We start from the raw sequence: 11,521 nt of genomic DNA on the forward strand, positions 1-11,521 counted from the left end.
GGTTAAGTGACTTGCCCAAGGTCACAAGGCTAGTTGTAGGTGTTAGTGTCTGATGCTGAATTTGAACTCAGGTCCTCCTGACTCCAGGGCTGGTGCTCTATTCACCGAGTCACCTATCTGCCCCAACATTTGTCCTTTTACAATTAACTGGCACTTAGGAAGCCCCTACTACATGCCAGGCACTATGCTAAGGGAAAGCAGTCCCTGCTCCTAAGGAGGGAGGCTTCCCTTTAGAAGGGGAACTGTGTCCTCCTTGCTGGCATTCTGGGTTCAGGGCAGAGCCCGGGACACAGTCTTTTACCCTGGATCCGAAGACCTCTGCCAGTAGCTGGCACATAGTAGGAAGGCATTTAATCAACGTTTATTCTTTCATCCTCCGTGGGCAGGGCAGGCTGTCAGGCGAACAGTTGTGAATGCACAAAAGAGGGGCTTTTTTTTTTTTTGCTTCCATTATCAAGCCTTGGGGAAATTCCCTGGGCCTCGGGCACAGCCAAGGAAGGCTCCAGCTGTTGGGGGACCGTCACCACGGCTGGATTTGGGGGGGAAGGGGGAGGGCACGCGAAACGGTGGAATTTGTAATTAACAAGTCCTATCTCAGACACTGCCTTAGCTGTGTGACCCTGGGCCAGTCCCAAAGCTGAGCCTCAGTTTCCCCATGTGAAAAACTGGGCTCTCAGCCGCTAGCCCCGCGCTCCCGGGGTCTCCCGGAGGAAGGAGGGGAAAGTGGGCTCGGGGGCGGGTCTGGGCCCCCCGGGGAGACGGGGCCGGGGCGCGCACGCGCACACGCACCGGGGCCAGGGGCGGAGGACGGTGGGGGCGGGAGGCCGCCGCCCTCAGCAGAGCCGGGTGCGAGGCCGGGGCTGCAGCTGGCGCTGGCGCCGCTTCCGCTGGCTGTTGTACAGCTTCTGGGCGATCTTCCGCTCATGGCCCGCGGGCACCGGCCGGTTGGTGCGGAGCTCCCGCTCCCGCCGGCTGCGGCCCTTGCTCCAGCCGGGCCCGCGGATCGGGTACTCCCGCAGGTTGTAGTAGTCGTAGGAGTCGTACTGCTCCTCCTCGAAGCTCGCCAGCGGCAGCTCTTCCTGCGACTTCTGCCGGGTCGGAGGCTGGGACCGAGGAGGAGGCGGCGGGGACAGCGGCGGGGGCGGTGTAGGCTGCCGCTCCGCTTTCCTCTCCATCCCAGGGGCGCACTTCGGGGCCTCGGCGGTCCTGGCGCGAGTTAGAGGCCCGCCACGTGACAGGGGCCCGGGGCGGCCATTGGCTTAGCCGAGGGGGCGGCACCTGCGGTTCCCGCCCCTCGCCCTACGTCACAGAGCGGGCAGCCAATCCGACTATGTCACCTGTTTTACCCTCACCCCCTCCCGCCTAGCCACAAGGAAGGAAACCCGGTAGTTTTAAGTTGGCGGCTTGGCCCCCGCCTTCTAGAACTTCGAAGGGAGGAGGGCGCTCCCGCTCCACGTGCCCTCTCTTCCCGTTATGCTCTCGCGGGACTTCCTGCCGCCCAAAGATCCACCCGAACTACCGATCCCAGCATGCTCCGCTGGGGGCTGGAGCGCCTTGTCCTAAAGCTGGTACACGGAAGGAGCTTAATAATTACTCTGGTGTCCGTCCGTCCGTCCCCCTCGACAGCAAAGTAATCAGTCTGCCTACTTGATAATAGTAATGACTAACGCTGTTTATACAGCGCTGAGGTTGGCAGAGCTCTTTGCAGATGTCTGCTAATGATTTCTAAAGCACTTTGCAAACTTTAAAGCGCTATATAACATAAAGCACCACATGCATAAAACTATCATTAAATGGCCTTTATATGGCGTCTGGGGGTTTGTAAAGTGCTTTGCATTTCTTTGTGTCTACCTGTGCGTCTAATAATAATAGCGTTTTTTTTTTTTTTAATTATAAGCAATCTGGGTTAAGTAACTTGCTCAAGGTCACACGGCCAGGTGTTTCTGGGTGTGGGGCTGAGTATCTGAGCCGGGATTCGATCCCAGGCCATCCCGACTCTGGGGCCGGGGCTATTACTCGCTGAGCTATCTGGCCGCCCCCATAATAGCGCTTTAAGATTGACAGTGGTTTGCACACCGCTAAATATGTCTAATAATAGTAACAGTAATAGCTGGTATTTATGTAGGGCTGCGATTTGTAAAGGGCTTTGTGTTTATTGTATTTATTTTACATTTATTTTATCTTGTATTCTATTGTATCATATCATCGTGTTGCACCTCCATGCCTCTCTGCTCATCATCCGCCTCATTTCTTGCAGCCCGTGACATTCTCCTACGTTCCTGTAGGATGATCGATGGGCGTTCCCAGCCTCCCTTTCTCCGCCCTGCAGAAAGCCTGTCACTTCTCATCAGTGACCTCTTTGGGGAATAAATAAATGCGGTAGTGGAAGTTCTGAGGCCAGGGGTATAGGAAGCCTAATCACTTTATTTGCATAAGAACAGATTGCTTTCCTAAATTTCCTACATTGATTAACAGCGGCACCCAGGCCAGATGCCCATAACACCCCCTCCCCATACTGGGTCATCTTGGCCCAAATGTAAGATGTGAGGTGATATCTCAGGGCTGTTTGGGCTTCGATTTTCCCTTCTCTCATTATTAATAATCTGACTCATTCCTTGATGGCTCTATGCAATTCTTTTGTCAATCGTTTGTTCATACCCTATAGCTACTTATCTCTTAGGAAATTACGTTGGTCATACGTTTCTATAAATGTATAATATAATATTGTGGCTCCAAGAAGCTGTAGTGTGCACAGTGGCCACACCCCAGTAAACCATCTCAGCAAACGTGCTGAACCAGGTTGAGGATAACCAACTGGCCTCAAACCTGTCGGTGAGTTAGGGGTATGTTTCCCTCAAATGTGGGAAGACTTTCCCCAACAGAAGGGGCAGATGGGAAGAGGGGGCTCAAACAGGCCACGCTATGGAAGCTTAGGGCTTGGTCAGACAGAAGACAGTGAGGCATCCGCTGCATTCCAAGCCATTGCCAGTCCTCTTGCCTTTTGTCCTGCCTCTGGACTTAAATGACTCTGGAGAAGACCCTTGTTTGGACAACAACACATCTCCTGTTTGTAGTGATGAAAGATTTATAATCTGCTTCTCTTTTAATTTTTCTATTCTTTCATTGACTTTTAAATGCACAGACTTAGTCCACCCATCACATTCTCACCCCATGAAGAGCCTTCATCAGAACCAGGAGGACCAGGTTTAAGCTCCAACCTCTGATACTTATTGATGTGTTGACCCCGGGCAAATCAGTCAACCTCTCAGTGCCCCCCCCCCCCAGGCAACTCTCCAAGACTTTGAGTTTCTTAGAAGGTGCCAACCTGCGTTGGTAGAAGGAATTTCCTCATATGAGAGATCCTGATGCCAATGAAATCACAGGTTCAGTCCCAGTGTCTGATTGGATGAACTTAGAAAAATCTTGGATCTTTCAATTTCACCCTGCCAAAAAAATTGAGTCCAGCTTGGACTGAACTTGAAACATTTCTCATCCCATCTCATAACCGGTGTGTCTTTGGGCACGTACTGAGACTCTGGCTTCCTTCCCTATTTATAAAATGAGAAGCCTAGACTAGGTGATCTTTGAAGTCCCTTCCAATTATATTAATGAGAGTTTAACTTATTGTTCTAGGGTAGGTCTAAGGTTCTGTTTAATCTGGGCCCAACATGCAGAATTCATGGAAAATAGTTTTTCTTTTGCCTTCACCAAAATCTTCCTTCAATACCTGAAGTTGTCCCTACAATCTTAAAAGACATTAAAGCTTAGCCTGGCTCTGGCACTGACTGGCAGAAACCAAGGCACCAAGACTTCAAGCCAGGTGAAGGATTGAAATGCTGGTCATCTGAAGACCAATACAGGAGACCCCCAACCAGGTGCAGGTTGGCTGAAAGTTAAGGAAATTTTCAGCTGCAGCAACCCACCAAGACCACCTGCTCAAGGATGGAGAGTGACAGCTAGGTGACACAGTGGATAGAGTGCCAGGCTTGGAACCAGGAAGATTCATCTTCCTGAGTTCAGATCTGGCCTTAGACACTTATTAGCTATGTGACCCTGGAAAAGTCACTTAACTCTGCCTCAGTTTCCTCAACTGTCAAATGAGCTGGAGATGGAAATGACAAACCATTCCACTGTCTTTGTCAAGAAAACCCCAGATGAGCAAAAAAAAAAAAATTCTGGAAAGGGGCAGCTAGGTGGCACAGTGAATAGATCACCAGCCCTGGAGTCAGGAGGACCTGGGTTCAAGTTCGGCCTCAGACACTTAACACACACAAAACTAGCCGTGTGACCTTGGCCAAGTTGCTTAACCCCAATTGCCCTCCAAAAAGCAAAACAAAACAAAACAAAACCCCAGATGGGGTGCCCGAGAGTGGAACATGACTGAAATGAGTGAACACAACAAAAGATGAAGTTGCATTCGTACCTGGGTCTTACTGACTCCAAGTCAAGCTGGCATATATAACATATAAAGTTAAATGAAACAGAGGAACCCCACCCCCCGCCATGGTTGGGTAGACCCCCTTGGGAAGAATGGATATAGATGGGCATGGACTGGTATTGCACAGTATCAGAAGGGATGAGTTGGTTGTGATTGGCACTGGAAGAAGGAGGACTCATAATGATGTGGCTACAGATGTACTGAGCATAAAATTTGTTGAACACGAGATTTCTTTGTTCTTCAGGAGTTAGAGAAAGCCTTTATTCAGGGCTAACATTGTGCCAAGCGCTGTGCTAAGTGCTGGGAATACAAACAAAAGCAAACAAGACCGGCTCTGCCTTCAAGGGGCTCACCCTCGAATGAGGGAGGACCAGGCATAGAAGGAAGCTGGAAAGGAGGGAGGAGGGGGAGGGTCCCTGGCCCGCACGATGGAGACCTGGCCAGAAAAGGGGCTAGAAGCCCAGATCCAGGCAGGTTCTGGAGCCAGGGTGGTTCCAGGGCTGAATTCCAGTTTCCAGTGGGGGAAGCTGAAGATGATGGCCCAGGTGGAGCCAGCAAGGATGGCAAGGAGAGCAGGACAGGGTCAGGGCCCCCAAAGGCACGATCTTCTCTCTTCTGGGAGCTGCTTCTCTGTGATCTGTCTGGATCTTCCTGCCTTGGTCAAGTACAGTCACTCTTCTTCCTAAGTGCCAGCCAAAGTTCCCATGGGAGCACAGATTCTAGCCCTGAAAGGGACCTTCGTGATAACCCCCTTCAGCCCCTGCCTTGGCAGAGCCCAGCCTGCAGCGGAGGGGGCAGAGATGAGGAAAGAGAGGGAGGGAATGACTTCATTTCCCCTGGTGGCGATAAGCAGCCAACTTATGACTCAAACTCAGGTCTTCTGCCTTTGAGCCCTGGGATCCTTCCTCCGCCCCCGGGTCTGCCTCTTCATTGACTCACGAGCTGGTTCCCATTTTAAGGTAGAAACCCTCTGAGTTGCTCAGCCCTGGGAGGGATCAGCTGGCAGTCACCAATGGGGCCTGGGAAGGGGCCCTGGCACAGATCCACGGGCTGACCTCAGGGCAAATGAGTCAAACTCCCAGCCTCCCTCCTAACCCTGCCCACCACAGGCTGCGTTGGGAACAAGATGGGCCAGGGTGTGCCGTTTAAAGGAGCTAATCCGGACAGGTACAAGGCTGCTGCTAGAAGAGCCCTAGGCCAGCATCTTGGGGCAAGAACAATTATCTTGCCAGCACTTTCAAGTTCTCTGTCAACTTCGAGTCCTAATGATTTAATTGTTCCTTCAGTAGAAACTACTCTCAGGAAAATATGATGTAGCAGAAAAGGTTCTCCCACCTCTTTCAGGGTGTTTTAACCAGCACATTCTTCCCTAGAAATGGCTACTATCCCTTTAGGATTGGTCTTTCCTAAACTGACTAAAACATCATCAAAGACATCTTTTCAGCTCCGGGTTTTCTGAAGTCCTAGCTAGCAGGACTGTAGAGCCAGTGTTGGAAGGAACATCAGAGGCTGCCAAGTCCAGGCTTCTCCTCTTACAGATGAGGAAACTGAGGCCCAGAAAGGCGAAGTGGCTTATAGGATGAGATCCAGAGATGGAAGGGACCTCAGGGCACCTCCTCATTTTACAGATGAGGAGACTGAGGATCACAGTGGTTAAGGCACTTGTCCAAGGTTGCATGGGGTGGGGGCCATGTGTCCAGAAGCCCTCTGGGTCCAGTACCTCCCCCACTTGTACCAGGCTGTCTGCAAAGCCACCCACCTTTTTATTTTACTCTATTTGGTGCCATGTAATTAGGAGTGGGGATAGTGGCCTACATAGCATCATGAGAAGCAGAGCGATTTTGGTGATTCATTAAGAGGACGTGTCCTGGAGGACTATTTTTAATAAATGACTGAAGCATTGCTTCTATCCACGTATCCTGACTCCACATGGCTCAGAAGGAAAAAAGTGAATCCACTTCAGTCACACAGGGACTCCCAGGCAAATGGAAAAGCAGCTCCAAGCCATCATGTGGAGCCCAGCCAGCCACTCTGCCTTGAACTTGAGCCTCGGTCTGATAGACATCTCTGCCTTTCTATTGACTAACTCACACCCTGTTACTCCTGGGTGGGCAGCACCGTGCACTCTCTTTAAATTAAGGGATGTGTACAAATATTCTGACTCCATAAACAGAAACATTTTCCATCAGTATTTAGTCACTATGGAACTAAATGTGGGGGAAGAGAACTCCAGTCACAAAGCCTTGATTAAACGCTTGGTTTGTGTTTGGCACTGGGGATGCCAAGGGAAGAAACAGAGCCTTCTCACAATGAGCTTGCTTTCTAATGGGGGGGGGGGGGGGAATGACAAGGCCCTTTATATAAGTAAGTATGTACAGAATACCTCTTAAGAGAATCAGTACAGAGCGGTTCTATACACCACAGCTGGGGAATCAGGAAAGGATTTTCAGAAAAGGTAGGACTTGAGATGTGTTTTGAAGGATGAGAGGTTTTCTATGAGACGTTAGTAGAGAAGGACTGTATTCCAGGCTTAGAAGGTCTCAAAGGCAAGACACTCCACAGGCTCTTTTTGGAATGGGATGAAGGTAGGTAGCATAGTATCAAATTACAGTTCAGTGAAATAGGATACCCATGCATATTCTAAAGTAAGAGGTTCACCAAGGCTCCCTCAAACTGTTGGATCAGCAGAGGGTGGAGAATATTTTTAATATTCCAAAAAATCCACCAGGAAGGGCAAATCCACACATGGGCTAAGTACTGGTTCCCAGACAGTTCCCCATGACACATGCATAACATATTTGTAATTTGTGCATGGTATCACTCTGTGCAAATAATAAAGTAGAATTTTAATTATTTTAATTACGGTTCAAGGTTTCATTTTTTTCTTCACCTATGATTTCCTATGCACTAAAACCAGAGGCAGCTAGGTGGCATAGTGGATAGAATGCCAGGCCTGTGGTTGGGAAGACTCATCTTGAGTTCAAATATGGTCTCAAGACATTTGCTAGCTGTGTGACCCTGGGCAAGTCACTTAGCTCAGTTTGCCTAAGTTTCCTCAGCTGTCAAATGAGCTGGAGACGGAAATGGCAAACCATTCCAGTATCTTTGCCAAGAAAGCCCCAAGTTGGTCACAAAGAGTCAGACACAACTGAAACTCTTGAAACTGGGGGGAACCTTATTTAATTAGATGAATTGGGTAAAAACTGCCTAGTTTAATGAGTTAAAAAAATCCACAAAAGTAAGCAGGAGCTGATAGATTTAATCACTTATTCACCCTAGTTTCCCTCTGCCCATGACTATTCCAGATCTAGGATCACAGAATTTCAGCTGGAAGGCATCTCAGAGGCCCTCCAGTCCAAACTATATCTAAATATGAATTCCCACTACAAGATATGCAACAGGCAATTATTGAGATTTTGCTTGTGAGCCAACCATGTGATGCACACCTGTAATCCCTGCTACCCTGATGTTAGGGGAAGCTGAGGCTGATAAATTGCTTGGGTTTTGCATCTGAGCTGCAGTATAGGAAAAGCCCATTGGGCATCTCCGCAAAGTATGGTACCAATGTAGTGAGCCGCCAGAAGCAGGAGGCCGCCATGTTGTGTAAAGGAAGGGTGAACCAGCGTAGGTAGGAAATGAGCAGGTCAAAGTTTCTGAGCCCATCTATCAAGAAACATTTGTTACTTGCCTAATATGTGCTGAGACTGTGCTAAGCAGTGGGGCAAAAGATAGTCCCTGCCCTCAAACAGCTTAGGATCTAATGGGAGAGAGAGCATGCAAATAAACACATACAGAGCAGGCTATATACAGAAGAAACAGGAAATAAATCATGGAGAGAAGGTTCTGGGATTAAGGGAGGTGTGGAAACGTTTCTAGTAAAAGAAGGGATTTTAGGTGGGATTTAAAAGAAGCTAAAACAGTCAGCTGTCAGAGTGAAGTCAGGAGAGTGTTCCAGGCACAGAGAATAGTTAAATACCCAGTGTCTTGTCTGTGGAATGACCAGGAGACCAGTGTTGCCGGATCAAGGAGTCAGGTATAAGAAGACAGGAAAGGTAGGAGGGGGCTAGGTTATGAAGGGCTTTGAATGCCACTCACAGAATTTTGTATTTCATCCTAAGATCAGTGAGATGGGGCTGTGGGTGGCCACTATAATTCCAAGATGAGCAAGATATGGAGACCCAGGCTCAAACAAACAGGCAGATAAGTAAAACCCCAGCAAGAGCCAACCCACTATCTCTTGAAGCAGCCAGTGTCCTTTAGTACAGATTTAATTTTTAGGAAGTTTTTCCAAACCTCAAGCCTAAACTTGCCTCTCTGTCATGTCTATGCCTTGCTTTTTTACCCTTCTGCCTTCCGTGGCCAGCAGAACAAGCCTAATGCAGTTCTAGGCAATAGTTGTTCAAACACGTCCTAAATCTCTTCTTCAGGTAAATATCCCCAGTTCCTGATCCTCATGTGGCCTAATCCTGAAGCCATTTGCCTTCCCGGTTGCCCTCCTGTGGACCTTCCTCTCTGGCTTATCAATGCTTTTCCTATTATGTCAGATCTGGAATGCAAGCTGATATTCTCTATATGGTCTGACCAAGGCAGATATGACGCCATCATTGCCTCCCTAATCCCGGACACCAGGCATCTCTTATGCAATCTGAGATTGCGTTACCTTTCTATGTTACCATGTCACCTGATTGACTCATACCAAGTTTGCAATCCACAAACACCAACATTGCTCCCCACCCCCCATCTTTTTCAGTCAAACTGATGTCCAGTTGTGCCTTCTTCCTCTATACTTTCAAAGGTGATTTTTTGAACCCCAAAAAGAATAGTTTGCATTCAGCACTTTGTATTCCAGTTGCATTCAAAGCAGTGCATTATAGAAAACTTTTCTAATTCCAAGATTTTCAAATTGGGGTCTGTAGAATCTTCCCTAGGGTACTGCTGTGGAAGCTTGATTAGAGTCTTCTGGGTGTATTGTCCAAGTATTACTTGGTCTTTGGTGTTTTTACAAGATTACTCAATTGGGGCAGCTAGACGGTTGGGCCTGGAATCAGGAGTATCTGAGTTCAAATCTGGTCTTAGACACTTACTAGCTTGTGACCCTGGACAAGTCACTTAACCTCTACCTGCCTCAGTTTTCTCATCTAGAAAATGGAAATAATAATGTATTGTTGTGAGAACTGATTGAGACAATACTTGTCAAAAACATTTAGCCCAGCACTTGGCACATAGTAAGTGCTGTTTAAATGTTAGCTATTATGATTATTATTTCATATATTAAACTGGTGTGAAGATATTGTTTATGAATCTGCAACTTCTGTTTCCAGGTTCTTTTAATCTTTTCCCTGGAGTAATGTATCTGTTCCCTAGTTCAAAGGCCTTGCCAGAGAGTACCTAGGTGGTAAATTCATTAACATTGTTTTCTAATGACCAGAGAAATTTTCTTATAACATCCATACCAAGCCTAACTAACTATGGTAATATTTACTTATTGTTGCTGTTGACATACTATTATTATTGTTGACATAATAATTATCTGGTTGGAGAGTAGAGTTAGGAAGGCCTGACTCTGTGAAATAACACACACTAACTGTGTGACCCTGGGCCCTCGCCCTAGGTGACTTTCGAAGATTATCAATGACAAATGGTTTCATATATCAGTGGAGTGATTTTTACACATAGGGAATTCTTTACATAGATGAAATCACAGGTCTATATACCATCTTCTGAAATCACTATTATTTCAGATCCTCAGCATGCTTCCATAACACTGACATTTGACTTTATTAGGATTCATTTTCTTTTGCCAAAATCCCACTTTGCTTCCATGTTATGGAATGGTGGTGCCAGGGGTTGTGTTTAAGAGGGATTAAGTGGCCTGCCCAGGATGGCCCAGTGAAGATGAGGTAGGGTTAGAACCAAGTATCCTTGACTCCAAGGCCAGCACCCTGGCTGCTGCAATACTTAGCTGCTCAAATATTTCGAAACCCTTGTCTTGGACAACAAAGGCCATTCATTTGGGAAGAAGAAGGAAAACTTCTCTAGAAAACATAGTCTCCAAGTCCTTTAAAATCTGACTTAGCACAAACACTAAAGTACAAAGTACCAGTATCAGTGACCTGGCCTGGAATGACTACAAGTCAATGATGCTGTACTTTGGAAGCACCTTCTGGCAGCCTGTCTCAAAGGGCTTTACACATCTACACATCACCCCACACACACACCCTTCCACGTAGTGGAGGAGAGAATTGTAGAGTGATGAGTCATTCCCAAACCCCTGACATCAGCTTCTTCTTTCTCCTTTCCCCCAGTCTTTGACAGAGGTGGCCTTTCTCCTTGCCAAGGTCAACTCCCTTCTTATGGCCCCGATCTTGTCCCCTCTTCCCTCCTACAGGAGATCATCCAATCTATCATTTGCCACCCATTCTCATATCTTCAACCTCTCCCTGTCAACTGGTTCCTTCCCTCCTGCCTTCAAACATGTCCAAATCTCCTCCATCCTTAAAAAAGCTTCACGTACAGTCCCCTCAAGCTATCATCCCATATCTCTCTACATTTGCAGTCTAGCTTCTGACCTCATCCCTCAACTGAAACTGCTCTCTCTAGAGTTAATAACGAGCTCTGGATGGCCAAATATCATGGTCCTTCTCAGTCCTCACACTTCATTACATCTCTGCTGCTTCTGACACTGCTGACCACCTTCTCTGCCTGGACACTTGCTCCCTTCTGGGTTTTTATGAACTTCCTTCATTCTGGTTCTCTTCATTACTTTCTGACATCTCTCTCTCAGTCTCCTTTGGGGGCATATCATCTTTGTCATGTTCCCTCAAGGTTCTGTCATAGATTCTCTTCTCTCTCTGTCTCTCCTCCATCTCTCTCTTGCCATCTCGCTATCTTTCTCTGTTTCCATCTCTCTCTCCATATCTCTCTCTTCTCCATCTCTTTCTATCTTTCCATTTATTCCTTTCCATATCTCTCTCCATTTCTCTCTCTCTCCGCATCTCTCTTTCCTCTCTCTTTCTGTCTCTCTCTCCTCTCTATCCCTCTCTCTCCATTTCTCTCTTTCCATCTCTCTCTCTCTCTCCCCCC

General features: G+C 47.5%; 2 protein-coding genes across 2 annotated transcripts in view; both read right to left on the reverse strand.

Annotated features, from left to right (window-relative positions):
- The window catches only part of NUPR2 (nuclear protein 2, transcriptional regulator), a 2,011-nt gene extending 715 nt beyond the window's left edge, over nucleotides 1-1,296 (reverse strand). Inside the window, exon 1 of the mRNA XM_069089559.1 lies at nucleotides 790-1,296. Coding sequence (XP_068945660.1) covers nucleotides 834-1,175 — 342 coding nt within the window. The 5' untranslated portion in view covers nucleotides 1,176-1,296 and the 3' untranslated portion in view covers nucleotides 790-833. The remainder of the gene's footprint in view (nucleotides 1-789) is intronic.
- CHCHD2 (coiled-coil-helix-coiled-coil-helix domain containing 2) overlaps nucleotides 1-11,521 on the reverse strand; it is a 421,648-nt gene that overhangs the window by 14,691 nt on the left and 395,436 nt on the right. The window lies entirely within an intron of this gene.

Source organism: Petaurus breviceps, unplaced genomic scaffold, assembly GCF_028583685.1.
Source record: "Petaurus breviceps papuanus isolate PSGF00001 unplaced genomic scaffold, PetGlider_PUasm1.0 186, whole genome shotgun sequence".
Classification (NCBI taxonomy): domain Eukaryota; kingdom Metazoa; phylum Chordata; class Mammalia; order Diprotodontia; family Petauridae; genus Petaurus; species Petaurus breviceps.